The sequence below is a fragment of the Coregonus clupeaformis genome, chromosome 37, assembly GCF_020615455.1.
Source record: "Coregonus clupeaformis isolate EN_2021a chromosome 37, ASM2061545v1, whole genome shotgun sequence".
Classification (NCBI taxonomy): Eukaryota; Metazoa; Chordata; class Actinopteri; order Salmoniformes; family Salmonidae; genus Coregonus; species Coregonus clupeaformis.
The window spans coordinates 30,983,099-31,005,255 of record NC_059228.1 but is presented as its reverse complement, the minus strand read 5'-3'; the positions used below and the strand labels follow the sequence as shown (position 1 = coordinate 31,005,255).

The 22,157-nt window shown below is 45.9% G+C and overlaps 1 protein-coding gene across 1 annotated transcript in view; it reads right to left on the bottom strand.

Moving 5' to 3' along the window:
* The window catches only part of LOC121553565 (melanopsin-A-like), an 87,422-nt gene extending 65,581 nt beyond the window's left edge, over window positions 1-21,841 (bottom strand). The window contains exon 1 of the mRNA XM_045211447.1: window positions 21,677-21,841. Coding sequence (XP_045067382.1) covers window positions 21,677-21,826 — 150 coding nt within the window. The 5' untranslated portion in view covers window positions 21,827-21,841. The remainder of the gene's footprint in view (window positions 1-21,676) is intronic.
* Window positions 21,842-22,157: the final 316 nt, after the last annotated feature.

The window sequence follows — 22,157 nt, the reverse complement described above, 5'->3', positions numbered from 1 at the left end:
GGCTGCATCATGTTATAGGTATGCTTGTAATTGTTAAGGCCTGGGGAGTTTTTCAGGATAAAAAAGAAACGGAATGGAGCTAAGCACATGCAAAATACTAGAGGAAAAACTGGTTCAGTCTGCTTTCCACCAGACACTTAGAGATTAATTCACCTTTCAGCAGGACAATAACCTAAAACACAAGGCCAAATCTACACTGGAGTTGCTTACCAAGATGACAGTGAATGTTCCTGAGTGGCCAAGTTACAGTTTTGACTTAAATCTACTTGAAAATCAATGGCAAGACCTGAAAATTCTTGTATAGCAATGATCAATAACCAATTTGACAGATCTTGAAGAATCTAGAAAAGAATAATGGGCAAATGTTGCACAATCCAGGTGTGGAAACCTCTTAGAGACTTACCCAGAAAGACTCAGAGCTGTAATCGTTCCCAAAGGTGGTTCTACAAAGTATTGACTCAGGGGTGTGAATACTTATCTAAATGAGATATTTCTGTATTTAATTTTCAATAAATTAGCAAACATTTCTAAAAACATGTTTTTACTTTGTCATTTTTGGGTGTAGTGTGTGGATGGGTGATAAAAAAATATCAATTTAATCCATTTTGAATTTAAGCTGTAACACAACGAAATGTGTAATAAGTCAAGGGGTATGAATACTGACACGATGGCATCATACATTCATGCTGCTAACAGCCCGTACCATCTCATCCCAAAGATGCTCTATTGGGTTGAGGTCTGGGGACTGCGCAAGCCACTCAAGTAAACTGAACTCTCTGTCATGTTCCAGGCAATGTTTTTCCACTCCTCAATTGTTCAGTGTTGGTGATTGCGTGCCCATTGGAGATGCTTCTTCTTGTTTTTAGCTGATTGAAGTGGAACCCAGTGTGGTCGTCTGCTGCAATAGCCCATCCGTGACAAGGATCGACGAGCTGTGCGTTCCGATATGCTGTTCTGTTTGTCTGCTTGTGGCCCGCCTGTTAGCTTGCACGATTCTTGCCCTTCGATCTCCATCATCAATGAGCTATTTTCGCCCACAGGACTACTACTGACTGAATGTTTTTTGTTTGTCGCACCATTCTCGGGAAAACCCTAGATAATGTCATGCGTGAAAAGCCCAGGAGGCCGGCCGTTTCTGAGATATTGGATCCGGCGCGCCTGGCACCGACGTTCATACCATGCTCAACGTTAAAGGCCATTTGTCCATTCTAACGTTCAATCGAACAGTAACTAAATGCCTCAATGCATGTCTGCCTGATTTATATAGCAAGCCACAGCCACGTGACTAAATGTCTGTAGGAGCAATCAATTTTCGTGGACGGGGTGGTGTACCTAATAAATTGGTACCTAATAATATACATACAGTTGAAGTTGGAAGTTTACATACACCTTAGCCAAATACATTTAAACTCCGTTTTTCACAATTCCTAACATTTCATCCTAGTAAAAATGCCCTGTCTTAGGTCAGTTAGGATCACCACTTTATTTTAAAATGTGACATTTCAGAATAATAGTAGAGAGAATGATTTATTTCAGCTTTTATTTCTTTCATCACATTCCCAGTGGGTCAGAAGTTTACATACACTCAATTAGTATTTGGTGGCATTGCCTTTAAGTTGTTTAACTTGGGTCAAACGTTTTGGGTAGCCTTCCACAAGCTTCCCACAATAAGTTGGGTGAATTCTGGCCCGTTCCTCCTGACAGAGCTGGTGTAACTGAGTCAGGTTTGTAGGCCTCCTTGCTTGCACATGCTTTTTCAGTTCTGCCCACACATTTTCTATAGGATTGAGGTCAGGGCTTTGTGATGGCCACTCCAATACCTTGACTTTGTTGTCCTTAAGCCATTTTGCCATAACTTTGGAAGTATGCTTGGGGTCATTGTCCATTTGGAAGACCCATTTGTGACCAAGCTTTAACTTCCTGACTGATGTCTTGAGATGTTGCTTCAATATATCCACATAATTTCCTTCCTCATGATGCCATCTATTTTGCGAAGTGCACCCGTCCCTCCTGCAGCAATGCACCCCCACAGCATGATGCTGCCACCCCCGTGCTTCATGGTTGGGAAAGTGTTCTTAGGCTTGTAATCCTTCCCCTTTTTCCTCCAAACATAACGATGGTCATTATGGCCAAACAGTTCTATTTTTGTTTCATCAGACGAGAGGACATTTCTCTAAAAGGTACGATCTTTGTCCCCATGTGCAGTTGCAAACCATAGTCTGGCTTTTTTATGCCAGTTTTGGAGCAGTTGGAGCAATCTCAGTACTTTTGTACCTGTTTCCTCCAGCATCTTCACAAGGTCCTTTGCTGTTGTTCTGAGATTGATTTGCACTTTTCGCACCAAAGTACGTTAATCTCTAGGAGACAGAACGCATCTCCTTCCTGAGCGGTATGATGGCAGCGTGGTCCCATGGTGTTTATACTTGCGTACTATTGTTTGTACAGATGAACGTGGTACCTTCAGGCGTTTGGAAATTGCTCCCAAGGATGAACCAGACGTGTGGAGGTCTACACATTTTTTCTTTTGATTTTCCCATGATGTCAAGCAAAGAGGCACTGAGTTTGAAGGTAGGCCTTGAAATACATCCACAGGTTCACCTCCAATTGACTCAAATTATGTCAATTAGCCTATCAGAAGCTTCTAAAGCCATTACATCATTTTCTAGAATTTTCCAAGCTGTTTAAAGCCACAGTCAACTTAGTGTATGTAAACGTCTGACCCACTGGAATTGTGATAGAGTGAATTATAAGTGAAATAATCTGTCTGTAAACAATAGTTGGAAAAATTACTTGTGTCATGCACAAAGTAGATGTCCTAACCGACTTGCAAAATCTATAGCTTTTTTTTTTAAATTTGTGGAGTGGTTGAAAAACGAGTTTTAATGACTTCAACCTAAGTGTATGTAAACTTCCGACTTCAACTGTACATACATACATATGTACAGTGCATTCGGAAAGTATTCCGATCCCTTGACTTTTTCCACATTTTGTTACTTTACAGCCTTATTCTAAAATTGATTAAATTGTTTTTTCCCTCATCAATCTACACACAATACCCCATAATGACAAAGCAAAAACAGGTTTTTAGACATTTATTTAAGTGGGAGAACTTGCACAATTGATGGCTGACTAAATACTTTTTTCCCCCCACTGTGTATATATATATATATATATATACAGTCATGGCCAAAATTGTTGGCACCCCTGAAATTTTTCCAGAAAATGAAGTATTTCTCACAGAAAAGTATTGAAATTACACATGTTTTGCTATGCACATGTTTATTTCCTTTGTGTGTATTGGAATAACACAAAAAAAAACAGGAAAAAAGCAAATTTGACATAATTTCACACAAAACTAAAAAAATGGGCCGGACAAAGTTATTGGCACCCTTTCAAAATTGTGGATAAATAAGTTTGTTCCAAGCATGTGATGCTCCTTTAAACTCACCTGGGGCAAGTAACAGGTGTGGGCAATCTAAAAATCACACCTGAAAGCAGATAAAAAGGAGAGAAGTTGACTCAGTCTTTGCATTGTGTTTCTGTGTGTGCCACACTAAGCATGGAGAACAGAAAGAGGAAAAGAGAACTGTCTGAGGACTTGAGAACCAAAATTGTGGAAAAATATCAACAATCTCAAGGTTACAAGTCCATCTCCAGAGATCTAGATGTTCCTTTGTCCACAGTGCGCAACATGATCACGAAGTTTGCAACCCATGGCACTGTAGCTAATCTCCCTGGACGTGGACGGAAGAGAAAAATTGATGAAAGGTTGCAACGCAGGATAGTCCGGATGGTGGATAAGCAGCCCCAAACAAGTTCCAAAGAAATTCAAGCTGTCCTGCAGGCTCAGGATGCATCAGTGTCAGCGCGAACTATACGTCGAAATTTGAATGAAATGAAACGCTATGGCAGGAGACCCAGGAGGACCCCACTGCTGACACAGAGACATAAAAAAGCAAGACTACAGTTTGCCAAAATGTACATGAGTAAGCCAAATTCCTTCTGGGAGAACGTCTTATGGACAGATGAGACCAAGATAGAGCTTTTTGGTAAAGCACATCGTTCTACTGTTTACCGAAAATGTAATGAAGCCTTCAAAGAAAAGAACACAGTACCTACAGTCAAATATGGTGGAGGTTCAAAGATGTTTTGGGGTTGTTTTGCTGCCTCTGGCACTGGGTGCCTTGACTGTGTGCAAGGCATCATGAAATCTGAGGATTACCAAAGGATTTTGGGTCGCAATGTAGGGGCCCAGTGTCAGAAAGCTGGGTTTGCGTCCGAGATCATGGGTCTTCCAGCAGGACAATGACCCCAAACATACTTCAAAAAGCACCCAGAAATGGATGGCAACAAAGCGCTGGAGAGTTCTGAAGTGGCCAGCAATGAGTCCAGATCTTAATCCCATTGAACACCTGTGGAGAGATCTTAAAATTGCTGTTGGGAAAAGGCACCCATCCAATATGAGAGACCTGGAGCAGTTTGCAAAAGAAGAGTGGTCCAAAATTCCGGGTGAGAGGTGTAAGAAGCTTATTGATGGTTATAGGAAGCGACTGATTTCAGTTATTTTTTCCAAAGGGTGTGCAACTAAATATTAAGTTAAGGGTGCCAATCATTTTGTCCGGCCCATTTTTTGAGTTTTGTGTGAAATTATGTCAAATTTGCTTTTTTCCTGTTTTTTTTGTGTTATTCCAATACACACAAAGGAAATAAACATGTGCATAGCAAAACATGTGTAATTTCAATACTTTTCTGTGAGAAATACTAAAAATTTCAGGGGTGCCAACAATTTTGGCCATGACTGTATATACACACTACCTTTCAAAAGTTTGGGGTCCCATAGAAATGTCCTTGTTTTCCATGAAAACATAGATGAAATGAGTTTGAATATGAAATATAGCAAAATGCATAGGAAATGTAGTCATTGACAAGGTTAGAAATAATGATTTTTAAAAGAAATAATAATTGTGTCCATCAAACTTTGCTTTCATCAAAGAATCCTCCATTTGCAGCAATTACAGCCTTGCAGACCTTTGGCATTTTAGTTGTCAATTTGTTGAGGTAATCTGAAGAGATTTCACCCCATGCTTCCTGAAGCACCTCCCACAAGTCGGCTTGGCTTGATGGGTGTCACGGTTTCGGCCGAGGCTGCTCCTCCTCCTGGTTCGGGCAGGCTTCGGCGTTCGCCGTCCCCGGAGTATTAGCTGCCACCGCTCTATGTGTCTGCATTTGATTATGTTTGTCTGTCTGTATCACCTGTGTCCAATTGTGTAATTATTACGTGTCCTATAAGTTCCTGGTTTTGTTCTAGTATTTTGTGTGTTGTTGCTTCCTGCCTTTGTGTCGGAGCTTTGTGTTTTTGCTCCCGTTTTGTTTCGTGTATTTAGTGTTTACGCGTGTGCATAATTTTCCCTCGCCTCGTTGTTTGTTTTGAGGTCGGAGGTGTTCCTCTTACATTTTGATGACTATTAAAGTCTGTTGGACTTTACCTCTGTGTCCTGCGCCTGACTCCTCCACCACATACCACATCCACATCGGTAGCATTGACAGAACAACACACCATTTATGGAGTCAGCAGGAACAGCGGCGGTACCCGAATCCCTGGAGGACCGGATCAATTACCAGGACACCATGATCCGGCAACTCGGGGCCGCCGTGGACGAGGTGTCCAACAAACTGCGCCGTTTGGTGTATCGGGAGGTGCCCACGCCTTCCCACACCATCCCAGCACCAACGGCCAGCCCTCCTCTCTCAGCACCGGAACCCAGTGGCATTCGGCTCTCGCTCCCGAGGGCATATGACGGTTCTGCAGCCGGGTGTCAGGGCTTCCTCCTGCAGGTAGAACTTTACCTTGCCACTATACACCCGGCGCCCTCGGGATACGAGAGCGTCTCCGCCCTCATCTCCTGTCTCTCCGGCAAGGCGTTGGAGTGGGCCAACGCCGAATGGAGGGGAATAGACGCCGCAACCATCACCTACGCAGAGTTTTCCCGCCGCTTCAGGACTGTCTTCGATCATCCACCTGAGGGGAAAGCGGCGGAGAGCGTCTATTCCACCTCCGACAGGGGGAAGAGGAGCGCACAGGAGTTCGCACTGGAGTTCCGGACACTAGCAGCGGATGCGGGGTGGAATGAGAGGGCCCTCATCGACCACTACCGGTGTAGCCTACGAGAGGACGTTCGTCGTGAGCTGGCCTGCAGGGACACCAACCTGTCGTTCGACCAGTTGGTGGACATTTCCATCCGTCTAGACACCCTGCTGGCTACCCGCGGACGTCCCGAGTGGGGGTCGTCCATTCCACCCTCCAGCACCTCCGAGCCTATTCCTATGGAGCTCGGGGGTGCTGGCGCTAGAGAGAGGAGGAGAGGGAACCCGAGGGAGGCCATCCCCTGCACCACCTGTGGCCGTGGAGGACACACCGCGGCCAGGTGCTGGGGAGGGTCTCCTAGGAGAGGTGACAGCAGGCCACGCACTGGGGAGTCATTTCAGGTGAGTAGGCGCCCCACTTACCCAGAGCTCTCTGTTGGTCACATGAGTATTCCTGTGTGTTTTCCACAGGTGGCACCTCATTCCCAGCATAAGGCGCTAGTAGATTCAGGCGCAGCTGGGAACTTTATTGATCGGGCATTTTGTGCTAGGTTAGGAATTCCCCTTCGGCCGGTAGAAGTTCCATTCCCTGTCCACGCATTAGACAGCCGGCCGTTGGGGTCGGGTCTGATCAGGGATGTCACAGCACCGCTGACGATGACGACGCAGGGGGGTCATGAGGAAATCATTCAGTTCTATCTGATTGACTCTCCTGCGTACCCAGTGGTGTTGGGTCTTCCCTGGTTAAGCACCCATGATCCTACCATAGCGTGGCAACAGAGGGCTCTTATGGAGTGGTCTGCCCAGTGTGTAGGGAGATGTCTAGGTGTTTCCATAGGGGCGACCTCGGTAGAGAGTCCGAACCAAGTGCCCGCACTGCGCATTCCCCCTGAGTATGAGGATTTAGCACTTGTGTTTAGCAAATCGAGGGCAGCACGGCTACCTCCTCATAGACAGGGGGACTGTGCGATAAATCTCCAGACAGGAGCAGCTCTTCCCCGGAGTCATGTGTATCCCCTGTCTCAAGAGGAAACTGCGGCTATGGAGACTTACATAGCCGAGTCCTTGGCACAGGGATACATACGGTCCTCCACTTCTCCGGTCTCCTCGAGTTTCTTCTTTGTGAAGAAGAAGGACGGGGGATTGCACCCGTGTATTGATTACCGTAGTCTCAATCAGATCACAGTGAAATACAGTTACCCACTTCCACTGATTGCGACGATGACGGAGTCATTACGCGGAGCGCGATTCTTCACAAAGTTGGATCTCAGGAGCGCGTACAATTTGGTGCGCATTAGGAGGGGGATGAATGGAAAACAGCATTTAGCACCACCTCGGGTCATTACGAGTATCTCGTCATGCCATACGGGTTAATGAATGCTCCTTCAGTCTTCCAATCCTTTGTTGACGAGATTTTCCGGGACATGCATGGGCAGGGTGTAGTGGTGTACATTGACGACATTCTAGTGTATTCTTCTACACGAGCCGAGCATGTAGCCCAGGTGCGCCGAGTATTGAGACGACTGTTGGAGCATGACTTGTATGTCAAGGCAGAGAAATGCCTGTTCTTCCAGGAGTCCGTCTCCTTTTTGGGTTATCGGTTGTCCGCGTCTGGCGTGGAGATAGAGGTGGACCGGGTATCGGCTGTGCGTAATTGGCAAACTCCAACCACTGTAAAAGAGGTGCAGCAGTTCTTGGGTTTTGCTAATTACTACCGGAGATTTATTCGGGGTTTTGGACAGGTTGCAGCTCCCATTACGTCCCTGCTAAAGGGGGGTCCGGTGCGTTTGCGATGGTCGGCTGAGGCGGACAGGGCATTTGTCAAACTAAAGAACCTGTTCACCTCAGCTCCTGTGCTGGCGCATCCGGATCCCTCTTACCCATTCCAAGTAGAGGTAGACGCGTCTGAGACCGGTATTGGGGCAGTTCTATCACAACGGTCCGGCACGCCACCTAAACTCCGCCCCTGTGCGTTCTACTCCAAGAAGCTCAGCTCGGCGGAGAGTAACTATGATGTTGGGGACAGGGAGCTGTTAGCCGTAGTCCAGGCCCTAAAGGTGTGGAGGCATTGGCTTGAGGGGGCTCAACACCCTTTCCTCATTCTGACGGATCACCGTAACCTGGAGTACATCCGGGCAGCTAGGAGATTGAACCCTCGTCAGGCTAGGTGGAACATGTTCCTAACCCGTTCGTTTTTAAGATCACATACATCCCTGGGTCCCAGAATGGTAAGGCAGACGCCCTGTCCCGGCGGTATGACACAGAGGAGAGGTCCAACGAGCCTACTTCCATACTGCCGGAGTCTTGTTTGGTGGCTCCTGTGGTATGGGAGGTCGATTCTGAAATCGAGCGGGCACTGCGTACTGACCCTACTCCCCCCGAGTGTCCTGTGGGGCGGACGTACGTTCCGCTCGAGATTCGTGATCGCCTTATTTATTGGGCTCATACATCACCCTCCTCTGGACATCCAGGTATTGGCCGGACATTGCACTGTCTTAGCATGAAATACTGGTGGCCAACGTTAGCCAGGGATGTGAGGGTTTATGTCTCCTCCTGCTCGGTGTGTGCCCAGTGTAAGGCGCCTAGACATTTGCCCAGGGGGTAAGCTACATCCCCTGCCCGTTCCACAACGACCCTGGTCCCACCTATCGGTGGATTTTGTTACCGACCTTCCCCCCTCCCAGGGGAATACCACCATTTTGGTCGTTGTGGATCGGTTTTCCAAGGCCTGTCGTCTCCTTCCCATGCCGGGTCTCCCTACTGCCCTACAAACCGCTGAGGCCCTATTCACCCATGTTTTCCGGCACTATGGGGTACCCGAGGATATAGTGTCTGACCGAGGTCCCCAGTTCACCTCCAGAGTTTGGGGGGCGTTTATGGAACGGTTGGGGGTCTCGGTAAGCCTTACCTCGGGGTACCACCCGGAGAGCAATGGGCAGGTGGAACGTGTCAACCAGGATGTGGGTAGGTTTTTGAGGTCCTATTGCCGGGACCGGCCGGAGGAGTGGTCTCGGTTCATCCCCTGGGCAGAGATGGCCCAGAACTCTCTCCGCCACTCCTCCACCAATTTAACACCCTTCCAGTGTGTTTTAGGTTATCAGCCGGTCCTGGCACCATGGCACGAGAGCCAGATCGAGGCCCCTGCGGTGGACGAGTGGATTCGGCGCTCGGAGGAGACGTGGGGACGCTGCCCATGTCCATCTGCAGCGTGCCATCCGTCAACAAAGGCGAGCGCCGACCGCCACCGCAGTGAGGCACCGGTGTACGCACCGGGAGATCGAGTCTGGCTCTCGACTCGAAACCTGCCCCTCCGCCTGCCCTGCCGGAAGCTGGGTCGGCGGTTTGTGGGGCCCCTTCAAAGTCCTGAGAAGATTGAACGAGGTGTGTTACAGGTTACAACTGCCTATAGAGTATAAAAATATTAACCCCTCGTTCCATGTGTCTCTTCTCAGGCCGGTGGTAGCTGGCCCACTCCAAGAGGATGAGATAGGAGAGACCCCTCCGCCCCCTTTGGACATCGAGGGGGCCCCGGCGTACAGAGTCCGGACCATCTTGGACTCGAGACGCCGGATGAGTGGTCTCCAGTATCTCGTGGAGTGGGAGGGGTACGGTCCGGAGGAACGGTGCTGGGTGCCCAGGAGGGACATACTCGATCCATCCCTCCTGACTGAGTTTCACCATGGGCATCCCACGCGCCCGGGTCCGCGTCCTCCTGGCCGTCCCCGAGGCCGGGGTCGGCGCACGGCTGGAGCCGCGCGTCAAGGGGGGGGTACTGTCACGGTTTCGGCCGAGGCTGCTCCTCCTCCTGGTTCGGGCAGGCTTCGGCGTTCGCCGTCCCCGGAGTATTAGCTGCCACCGCTCTATGTGTCTGCATTTGATTATGTTTGTCTGTCTGTATCACCTGTGTCCAATTGTGTAATTATTACGTGTCCTATAAGTTCCTGGTTTTGTTCTAGTATTTTGTGTGTTGTTGCTTCCTGCCTTTGTGTCGGAGCTTTGTGTTTTTGCTCCCGTTTTGTTTAGTGTATTTAGTGTTTACGCGTGTGCGTAATTTTCCCTCGCCTCGTTGTTTGTTTTGAGGTCGGAGGTGTTCCTCTTACATTTTGATGACTATTAAAGTCTGTTGGACTTTACCTCTGTGTCCTGCGCCTGACTCCTCCACCACATCCACATCGGTAGCATTGACAATGGGCACTTCTTACGTACCATACGGTCAAGGTGCTCCCACAACAGCTCAATAGGGTTGAGATCCGGTGACTGTGCTGGCCACTCCATCATAGACAGAATACCAGTTGACCAGTTGACCACCTGTCCACAGAAGCAATCAATCATATTCCAAACTCTCCACCATGGCCAAGACCAAAGAGCTCTCCAAGGATGTCAGGGACAAGATTGTAGACCTACACAAGGCTGGAATGGGCTACAAGACCATCTCCAAGCAGCTTGGTGAGAAGGTGACAACAGTTGGTGCGATTATTCACAAATCGAAGAAACACAAAAGAACTGTCAATCTCCCTCTGCCTGGGGCTCCATGCAAGATCTCACCTCGAGGAGTTGCAATGATCATGAGAACGGTAAGGAATCAGTCCAGAACTACACGGGAGGATCTTGTCAATGATCTCAAGGCAGCTGGGACCATAGTCACGAAGAAAACAATTGGTAACACACTACGCTGAGAAGGACTGAAATCCTGCAGCGCCCGCAAGGTCCCCCTGCTCAAGAAAGCACATATACATGCCCGTCTGAAGTTTGCCAATGAACATCTGAATGATTCAGAGGAGAACTGGGTGAAAGTGTTGTGGTCAGATGAGACCAAAATCGAGCTCTTTGGCATCAACTCAACTCGCCGTGTTTGGAGGAGGAGGAATGCTGCCTATGACCCCAAGAACACCATCCCCACGGTCAAACATGGAGGTGGAAACATTATGCTTTGGGGGATTTTTCTGCTAAGGGGACAGGACAACTTCACCGCATCAAAGGGACGATGGACGGGGCCATGTACCGTCAAATCTTGGGTGAGAACCTTCCCTCAGCCAGGGCATTGAAAATGGGTCGTGGATGGGTATTCCAGCATGACAATGACCCAAAACACACGGCCAAGGCAACAAAGGAGTGGCTCAAGAAGAAGCACATTAAGGTCCTGGGTGGCCTAGCCAGTCTCCAGACCTTAATCCCATAGAAAATCTGTGGAGGGAGCTGAAGGTTCGAGTTGCCAAACGTCAGCCTCGAAACCTTAATGACTTGGAGAAGATATGCAAAGAGGAGTGGAACAAAATCCCTCCTGAGATGTGTGCAAACCTGGTGGCCAACTACAAGAAACGTCTGACCTCTGTGATTGCCAACAAGGGTTTTTCCACCAAGTACTAAGTCATGTTTTGCAGAGGGGTCAAATACTTATTTCCCTCATTAAAATGCAAATCAATTCATAACATTTTTGACATGCGTTCTTCTGGATTATTTTGTTGTTATTCTGTCTCTCACTGTTCAAATAAACCTACCATTAAAATTATAGACTGATCATTTCTTTGTCAGTGGGCAAACGTACAAAATCAGCAGGGGATCAAATACTTTTTTCCCTCACTGTACACTAAGTTGACTGTGCCTTTAAACAGCTTGGAAAATTCCAGAAAATGATGTCATGGCTTTAGAAGCTTCTGATAGGCTAATTGACATCATTTGAGTCAATTGGAGGTGTACCTGTGGATGTATTTCAAGGCCTACCTTCAAACTTAGTGCCTCTTTGGTTGACATCATGGGAAAATCAAAAGAAATCGGCCAAGACCTCAGAAAGAAAATTGTAGACCTCCACAAGTCTAGTTCATCCTTGGTATCAATTTCCAAACGCCTGAAGGTACCACGTTCATCTGTACAAACAATAGTACGCAAGTATTAACACCATGGGACCACGCAGCCGTCATACTGCTCAGGAAGGAGATGCGTTCTGTCTCCTAGAGATGAACGTACTTTCGTATAAAAAGTGCAAATCAATCCCAGAACAACAGCAAAGGACCTTGTGAAGATGCTGGAGGAAACAGGTACAAAAGTATCTATATCCACAGTAAAACGAGTCCTATATCAACATAACCTGAAAGGCCTCTCAGCAAGGAAGAAGCCACTGCTCCAAAACTGCCATAAAAAAGCCAGACTACAGTTTGCAACTGCACATGGGGACAAAGATCGTACTTTTTGGAGAAATGTCCTCTGGTCTGATGAAACAAAAATAGAACTGTTTGGCCATAATGACCATCGTTATGTTTGGAGGAAAAAGGGGGTCGCTTGCAAGCCGAAGAACATCATCCCAACCGTGAAGCACGGGGGTGGCAGCATCATGTTGTGGGGGATGAAATAAATAAAAGCTTAAATAAATAATTCCCTCTGATATTATTCTGACATTTCACATTCCTAAAATAAAGTGGTGATCCTAACTGACCTAAGACAGGGATTTCTTACTAGGATTAAATGTTAGGAATTGTGAAAAACTGAGTTTAAATGTATTTGGCTATGGTGTATGTAAACTTCCGACTTCAACTGTATACAGTACCAGTCAAAAGTTTGGACACACCTACTCATTCCAGTGTTTTTCTTTATTTTTACTATTTTCGACATTGTAGAATAATAGTGAAGACATCAAAACTATGAAATAACACATATGGAATCATGTAGTAACCAAAAAAGTGTTAAACAAATAGAAATATATTTTATATTTGAGATTCTTCAAAGTAGCCACCCTTTGCCTTGATGACAGTTTTGCACTCTCTTGGCATTCTCTCAACCAGCTTCATGAGGTAGTCACCTGGAATGCATTTCAATGAACAGGTGTGCCTTCTTAAAAGTTAATTTCTGGAATTTATTTCCTTCTTAATACTTTTTAGCCAATCAGTTATTTTGTGTCAAGGTACAGAAGATAGCCCTATTTGGTAAAATACCAAGTCCATATTATGGCAAGAACAGCTCAAATAAGCAAAGAGAAATGACAGTCCATCATTACTTTAAGACATGAAGGTCAGTCAATACAGAACATTTCAAGAACTTTGAACGTTTCTTTAAGTTTAGTCGCAAAAACCATCAAGCGCTATGATGAAACTGGCTCTCATGAGGACCGCCACAGGAATGGAAGACCCAGAGTTACCTCTGCTGCAGAGGATAAGTTCATTAGAGTTACCAGCCTCAGAAATTGCAGCCCAAATAAATGCTTCACAGAGTTCAAGTAACAGACACATCTCAACATCAACTGTTCAGAGGAGACTGCGTGGATCAGGCCTTCATGGTCGAATTGCTGCAAAGAAACCACTACTAAAGGACACCAATAAGAAGAAGAGACTTGCTTGGGCCAAAAAACACAAGCAATGGACATTAGACCGGTGGAAATTTGTCCTTTGGTCTGGAGTCCAAATTGGAGATTTTTGATACCAACTGCTGTGTCTTTGTGAGACGTGGTGTGGGTGAACGGATGATCTCCGCATGTGTATTTCCCACTGTAAAGCATGGAGGAGGAGGTGTTATGGTGTGGGGGTACTTTGCTGGTGACACTGTCTGTTATTTATTTAGCATTCAAGGTACACTTAACCAGCATGGCTACCACAGTATTCTGCAGCGATACGCCATCCCACCTGTTTTGGGCTTAGTGGGACTACCATTTGTTTTTTAACAGGACAATGACCCAACACACCTCCAGGCTGTGTAAGGGCTATTTGACCAAGAAGGAGAGTGTTGGAGTGCTGCATCAGATGACCTGGCCTCCACAATCCCCCGACCTCAACCAACTTGAGATGGTTTGGGATGAGTCGGACCGCAGAGTGAAGGAAAAGCAGCCAACAAGTGCTCAGCATATGTGGGAACTCCTTCAAGACTGTTAGAAAAGCATTCCAGGTGAAGCTGGTTGAGAGAATGCCAAGAGTGTGCAAAGCTGTCATCAAGGCAAAGGGTGGCTATATGAAGAATCTCAAATGTAAAATATATTTTGATGAGTTTAACCCTTTTTTGGTTACTACATGTGTTATTTCATAGTTTTGATGTCTTCACTATTATTCTACAATATAGAAAATAGTAAAAATAAAGAAAAACCCTTGAATGAGTAGGTGTTCTAAAACTTTTGACCGGTAGTGTATATATTTATATATATACACAACGTACAAAATCATAGGGAATCAAATACTTTTTTCCCTCACTGTATATATATATATATACACAGTGAGGGAAAAAAGTATTTGATCCCCTGCTGATTTTGTACGTTTGCCCACTGAAAAAGACATAATCAGTCTATAATTTTAATGGTAGGTTTATTTGAACAGTGAGAGACAGAATAACAACAACAAAATCCAGAAAAACGCATGTGAAAACTGTTATAAATTGATTTGCATTTTAATTAGGGAAATAAGTATTTGACCCCTAAAAAAACATGACTTAGTACTTGGTGGCAAAACCCTTGTTGGCAATCACAGAGGTCAGACGTTTCTTGTAGTTGGCCACCAGGTTTGTACACATCTCCAGAGGGATTTTGTTCCACTCCTCTTTGCAGATCTTCTCCAAGTCATTAAGGTTTCGAGGCTGACGTTTGGCAACTCGAACCTTCAGCTCCCTCCACAGATTTTCTATGGGATTAAGGTCTGGAGACTGGCTAGGCCACTCCAGGACCTTAATGTGCTTCTTCTTGAGCCACTCCTTTGTTGCCTTGGCCGTGTGTTTTGGGTCATTGTCATTCTGGAATACCCATCCACGACCCAATTTCAATGCCCTGGCTGAGGGAAGGAGGTTCTCACCCAAGATTTGACGGTACATGGCCCCGTCCATCGTCCCTTTGATGCTGTGAAGTTCCCCTTAGCAGAAAAACACCCCCAAAGCATAATGTTTCCACCTCCATGTTTGACGGTGGGGATGGTGTTCTTGGGGTCATAGGCAGCATTCCTCCTCCTCCAAACACGGCGAGTTGAGTTGATGCCAAAGAGCTCCATTTTGGTCTCATCTGACCACAACACTTTCACTCAGTTCTCCTCTGAATTATTCAGATGTTCATTGGCAAACTTCAGACGGCCCTGTATATGTGCTTTCTTGAGCAGGGGGATCTTGCGGGCACTACAGGATTTCAGTCCTTCACGGCGTAGTGTGTTACCAATTGTTTTCTTGGTGACTATGGTCCCAGCTGCCTTGAGATCATTGACAAGATCCTCCCGTGTAGTTCTGGGCTGATTCCTAACCGTTCTCATGATCATTGCAACTCCACGAGGTGAGATCTTGCATGGAGCCCCAGGCCGACGGAGATTGACAGTTATTTTGTGTTTCTTCCATTTGTGAATAATCGCACCAACTGTTGTCACCTTGTCACCAAGCTGCTTGGTGATGGTCTTGTAGGCCATTCCAGCCTTGTGTAGGTCTACAATTGTCACGATCGTTGGGAACAGAGGACCAAGGCGCAGCGTGGAATGCGAACATATTTATTAAATAATGATCACACGAACAAAACAACAAAACGATAACGTGACGTCCCTGGTTACATACACCAAGCAACATGGAACAAGAAACCACACCAAATGAATGCCTAACGGCTACCTAAGTATGGCTCCCAATCAGAGACAACGAGCTACAGCCGTCTCTGATTGGGAGCCACCCTGGCCAACATAGAATTACAAAACCTAGAAATTAACACCCTGGCTCAACATACAAGAGTCCCCAGAGCCAGGGCGTGACAGTACCCCCCCCCCCCAAAGGCGCGGACTCCGACCGCGCCAACCAAACACAACAGGGGAGGGACCGGGTGGGCACTCCGCCTCGGCGGCGGATCCGGCTCTGGACATGACCCCCACTCCTTCTCTAACCCCCCAAAGTACCCCTGGTCCGGTCTGGCCCTGCTGACCGGAGCTGAACTGAACACTGGTGGAGCGGATTGCTCTAGCTCCGGCGTGACGCAGCTGACCCGTGCCGACCCAGGCACCGGTGGAACAGGCACGTACTGACGACGCACACTACTGGCTTGGTGTGGGGAGCAGGAACGGGCCGAGCCGGGCTGACGAAACGCACCACTGACTTGGTGCGGGGAGCAGGAGCGGGCCGGACCGGGCTGACGAAGCACACCACTGACTTGGTGCGGCGAGCAGGAACGGGCCGAGTTGGGCTGACTCAGCGCACCACTGGCTGGGTGCGGGGAGCAGGCCGGACCGGGCTGGCGACGCGCACCACAGGCTCGGTACGAGGGACAGGAACAGGCCGGACTGTACTGGGGACACACACCACTGGCCCTACGCGGGGATCAGGAACGGGCCGGACCGGACTGGTAACACACCCCAGTACCTCTCGCCGTGCCTCTACACTTTCCTCCCCTTTTGTGACCAGTGGCCCCCGTAACCTGGCGGCCTCCTCTACTAACCGCTCTATCGCGGCCTCCTGCTGCCCCGACGTCCACGGCGTGAGCCCCCCCTAAACATTTTCTGGGTGTCTCTCCTCCTCGTGGACCAGGCCTCCATAGTTCTCGCCCAACTCTCGCTCTTCTGCTTCCAAGTCCTCTCTGGCGTTGGCTCCAGGACACGATGCTTGGTCCAGGTATGGTGGTTTCTTCTGTCACGATCGTCGGGAACAGAGAACCAAGGCGCAGCGTGGAATGCGAACATATTTATTAAATAATGATCACACGAACAAAACAACAAAACGATAACGTGACGTCCCTGGTTACATACACCAACCAACACGGAACAAGAAACCACACCAAATGAATGCCTAACGGCTACCTAAGTATGGCTCCCAATCAGAGACAACGAGCTACAGCCGTCTCTGATTGGGAGCCACCCTGGCCAACATAGAATTACAGAACCTAGAAATTAACACCCTGGCTCAACATACGAGAGTCCCCAGAGCCAGGGCGTGACAACAATCTTGTCCCTGACATCCTTGGAGAGTTCTTTGGTCTTGGCCATGGTGGAGAGTTTGGAATCTTATTGATTAATTGCTTATGTGGACAGGTGTCTTTTATACAGGTAACAAACTGAGATTAGGAGCACTCCCTTTAAGAGTGTGCGCCTAATCTCAGCTCGTTACCTGTATAAAAGACACCTGGGAGCCAGAAATCTTTCTAATTGAGAGGGGGTCAAATACTTAATTTATAACATTTTTGACATGCATTTTTCTGGATTTTTTTTTTGTTATTCTGTCTCTCACTGTTCAAATAAACCTACCATTAAAATTATAGACTGATCATTTCTTTGTCAGTGGGCAAACGTACAAAATCAGCAGGGGATCAAATAATTTTTTCCCCTCACTGTAAATACACACATACATACACTGAGTGTACAAAACATTAAGAACACCCTCCTAATATTGAGTTGCGCCCCCTCCTCCCCCCCTTTTGCCACCAGAACAGCCTCAATTCGTCGGGGCATGGACTCTACAAGGTGTCGAAAGCGTTCCACTGGGATGCTGGCACATTTTGACTCCAATGTTTCCCACAGTTGTGTCAAGTTGGCTGGATGTCGTTGTGGATGGTGGACCATTCTTGAATGGCACACATATACAATCATGTCTCAATTTTCTCAAGGCTTGAAAATCCTTCTTTAACCTGTCTCCTCCTCTTCATCTACACCGATTGAAGTGGATTTAATAATTGACATCAATAACGGGATAATAACTTTCACCTGGTCAGTCTATGTCATGGAAAGAGTAGGTGTTCATAATGTTTTGTAAACTCAGTGTATACCTACCTGAATGACTCCCACAGACTACAGTCGTGGTCAAAAGTTTTGAGAATGACACAAATATTAATTTTCACAAAGTCTGCTGTTCAGTTTTTATGATGGCAATTTGCATATACTCCAAAATGTTATGAAGAGTGATCAGATGAACTGTAATTAATTGCAAAGTCCCTCTTTGCCATGAAAATGAACTTAATCCCCAAAAAACATTTCCACTGCATTTCAGCCCTGCCACAAAAGGACCAGGTGACATCATGTCAGTGATTCTCTCGTTAACACAGGTGAGAGTGTTGACTAGGACAAGGCTGGAGATCACTCTGTCATGCTGATTGAGTTAGAATAACAGACTGGAAGCTTTAAAAGGAGGGTGGTGCTTGAAATCATTGTTCTTCCTCTGTTAACCATGGTTACCTGCAAGGAAACACGTGCCGTCATCATTGCTTTGCACAAAAAGGGCTTCACAGGCAAGGATATTGCTGTTGTAAGATTTCACCTAAATCAACCATTTATCGGATCATCAAGAACTTCAAGGACAGAGGTTCAATTGTTGTGAAGAAGGCTTCAGGGTGCCCAAGAAAGTCCAGCAAGCGCCAGGACCTTCTCCTAAAGTTGATTCAGCTGCGGGATTGGGGCACCACCAGTGCAGAGCTTGCTCAGGAATGGCAGCAGGCAGGTGTGAGTGCATCTGCACGCACAGTGAGGCGAAGACTTTTGGAGGATGGCCTGGTGTCAAGAAGGGCAGCAAAGAAGCCACTTCTCTCCAGGAAAAACATCAGGGACAGACTGATATTCTGCAAAAGGTACAGGGATTGGACTGCTGAGGACTGGGGTAAAGTCATTTTCTCTGATGAATCCCCTTTCCGATTGTTTGGGGCATCTGGAAAAAAGCGTGTCCGGAGAAGACAAGGTGAGCGCTACCATCAGTCCTGTGTCATGCCAACAGTAAAGCATCCTGAGACCATTCATGTGTGGGCTTGCTTCTCAGCCAAGGGAGTGGGCTCACTCACAATTTTGCCTAAGAACACAGACATGAATAAAGAATGGTACATTTACATTTACATTTTAGTCATTTAGCAGACGCTCTTACATCCTCCGAGAGCAACTTCTCCCAACCATCCAAGAACAGTTTGGTGACGAACAATGCCTTTTCCAGCATGATGGAGCACCTTGCCATAAGGCAAAAGTGATAACTAAGTGGCTCAGGGAACAAAACATCGACATTTTGGGTCCATGGCCAGGAAACTTCCCAGACCTTAATCCCATTGAGAACTTGTGGTCAATCCTCAAGAGGCGGGTGGACAAACAAAAACCCACAAATTCTGACAAACTCCAAGCATTGATTATGCAAGAATGGGCTGCCATCAGTCAGGATGTGGCCCAGAAGTTAATTGACAGCATGCCAGGGCGGATTGCAGAGGTCTTGAAAAAGAAGGGTCAACACTGCAAATATTGACTCTTTGCATAACTTAATGTAATTGTCAATAAAAGCCTTTGACACTTATGGATTGCTTGTAATTATACTTCAGTATACCATAGTAACATCTGACAAAAATATCTAAAAACACTGAAGCAGCAAACTTTGTGAAGACCAATACTTGTGTCATTCTCAAACATTTTGACCACGACTGTACATTCTAAAGCTAAGATTGGATCGTTTTTGATGTTCCCACACAAATGTGCATAGCTAGCACCATATATATATTCTGGACTCTGACCTTGCTGGTTTTGATATTGCTCGTTCTTGTATTTTTTTTATTTTTTTTTATCAAAGACTTTGGTTATTGTATTGTTTCTAGATATTACTGCACTGTTGGAGCTAGAAACATAAGCATTTTGCTGCACCTGCAATCACATCTGCAAATCTGTGTACACAACCAATACATTTTGATTTGATTTGATGTTAAATGTTGTAGCTACCTAAAAATATTAAAGAAACAATTCATTTGGGAAATATTCAGTCTTTGCTCTTTTCGACATTAGCATGCTGATGATTTGAAGTTGTATTGTATTAATTTGTATCTTTTAAGACATTGAATACACGTTGTTTAGTATATTTAGTGCATGTATTATGTTTAGTTTAGTTTTCTTAGTGAGAAGCAAGTTCATTTAAAGTTATGTGATTTTGTTTATATAGATACAACATTTCAATGTTGTTAATAAATGTAAATGTAAATGTTAATACACAAAGTAAACAAAAAGCGGATCTAATTTGCAGCAAACAGTAGAATGTTCGCCACAAGTTTCCCAGAATTGTTTGCCAGAAATTCACAAGTCGCCACAATTTGCTGCAACAGTTTGCCACAAAACTAATTTGGATGTGAAAATATGAGCTTGCTGCAAATTTGCCAAAGATTTGCCACAACTGTTTGCCAGAAGCCTCTTTTTTTTGGTAAGGGAGTCTTGCTATTGTTCCACAACATCAATTAAGTGCTCTTTCTATGCAAAACCCAACTATGTCTAGTAATGCTCGAGCCACTCAGCACCTGTCTGTGCATGCCGAGGGGAGTTCTCTCTGGAAAGGGGATGACGGCGGTTTGAGTGCGTGCCCAAAATCAAAACCATAAACCCCAGAATGAATGGACAAACAAACAAAATCTGGAAATGCAGGAATCTGCATTTTTAGAATATTGAGAGAGGATTTGATACAGTTCTGCATGTTGAGCTAAGATAACAATAAACCCGATTAAATATTGCGTGTTGGAGGGAAATCAGGAGGGGGAGGCTAAAATGAGTCAGCCATCTGACAGGAAGGTTCTGACTGAAGTTGTGCTGTCTAATTGTGATGCTCAGACATCCCTTTTCTGAATCCATCCCTCATAGCTGTGTCATCTCAGGGACTGGGACAGACTAACAACACGGAAATGCCATCAGAATGTACTTGATATTTCATCGAAGGTGGCAGGTGATATCTACCCACTGAAAGGTCTCTGTACCTCATTGTCCCTTTGGTAATAAGACCAGCATTAGTATTTACACTGTGGGTAACATTCTGTAAGACCATTTAGTAAGAGATCAGAATGTAAGATAGACATTTACACTAAATACCACAAAAATAAGTATGACAGACATGCACATACACCTGAAGAGAGAAACAGACACCGAGAGAGAGTGAGAAAGAGAGAGAGACAGAGACAACGTTAGTCACTTCATCACAAATAACCGATAACCAGCATCTTAAAGAGGCTTCAGTTGAACAGCACTATCTGAATTGAGCATTAACCAATCTGTTTACCCTTTAAAAGGTACCCCTTTGCTCCTGATTCTTTAATAAATACATTTTAACCCACAAACAGTGAATAAAGGCACTAGCCAGTAGCATGGAAATGGGCCATCAATAAAGGGTTTGCAAGTAGGTGCCAAATCAATAGAGCACCATGGTAGCCTTGGGTAGAGTGCGGCTGAGGTATGTGAGCCCATCTGAATCATTGCTGTGAATTATTATTGATGTACAGATGACTGTAAATGTAATGTAATGCACATCTTTCTTACTTTCCATTCTCTAGAGTCACTGTAAAACAGAACACTCTGTATTGCAGGGTGAATGAATAATCATTTTTGATAAGTCAGATCTGCCCCAAGAGAAGAATGTTATTCAGGCATTTCAGGACAGCTGTCAAGAAATAGCTTTTTTTCCTGAGCAGATTCTCTGTAATGTGCCTATCATGCAAAAATATATGTTATTTTTGTTGTGGATGTCAATCTGAATTATGTATTATTTCTGAACAAGACAAGGCAATGTCATTCAGAAATTATAGCTGCATCAGTCATTGAAATAAATAATTTGACATGAGGAACAGCAATCAGTTATCATTACAAACATAGCACAGTCTTACAATCACAATCAAACCAAACGCATGTCCTGCATGAATGATCAGGCTACTTCAACCTGGGTTATAATAAACAGGTGAAACACTTACAGAGGTGGTAACAGATGGCAGGTCCACCAGCCGGTACTCATTGACCCCCGTATCGTTCCAGGAGGAGAGCGTCTCCACGATGCGCGTGCAGTTCGGGTCCTGGAACGGACACGAGATGCCCTTCCGAACCGAGCGCACGGCGCCGCTCATCGCTCCACTTGCGCCCTCCAGGGCTGACGGGCCACCCAAGATGGGTTGTAGGTGGACGGTGGGAAAGAGAAATAAACTGGGAGTCCTGACACAAATCCGACAGCTGTCCGGTCAGTGTTCCAGCTAGAGGCAAATATGCAACCTCAATATGGCCAGGTGATGATAACTTATCTTGTTGGCTCCACAGTGGGAATCTGTTTTGGAAAGTTATCGATTCTCGATATGAATGTTAATAGACTACAGTTGATATTTGTGGTCGGTAAGACACAGTGGTATAAAACACAGTTTGACAACCGCAAGAGAGGATGGCGTTTCATACGCTCTTGCGCGC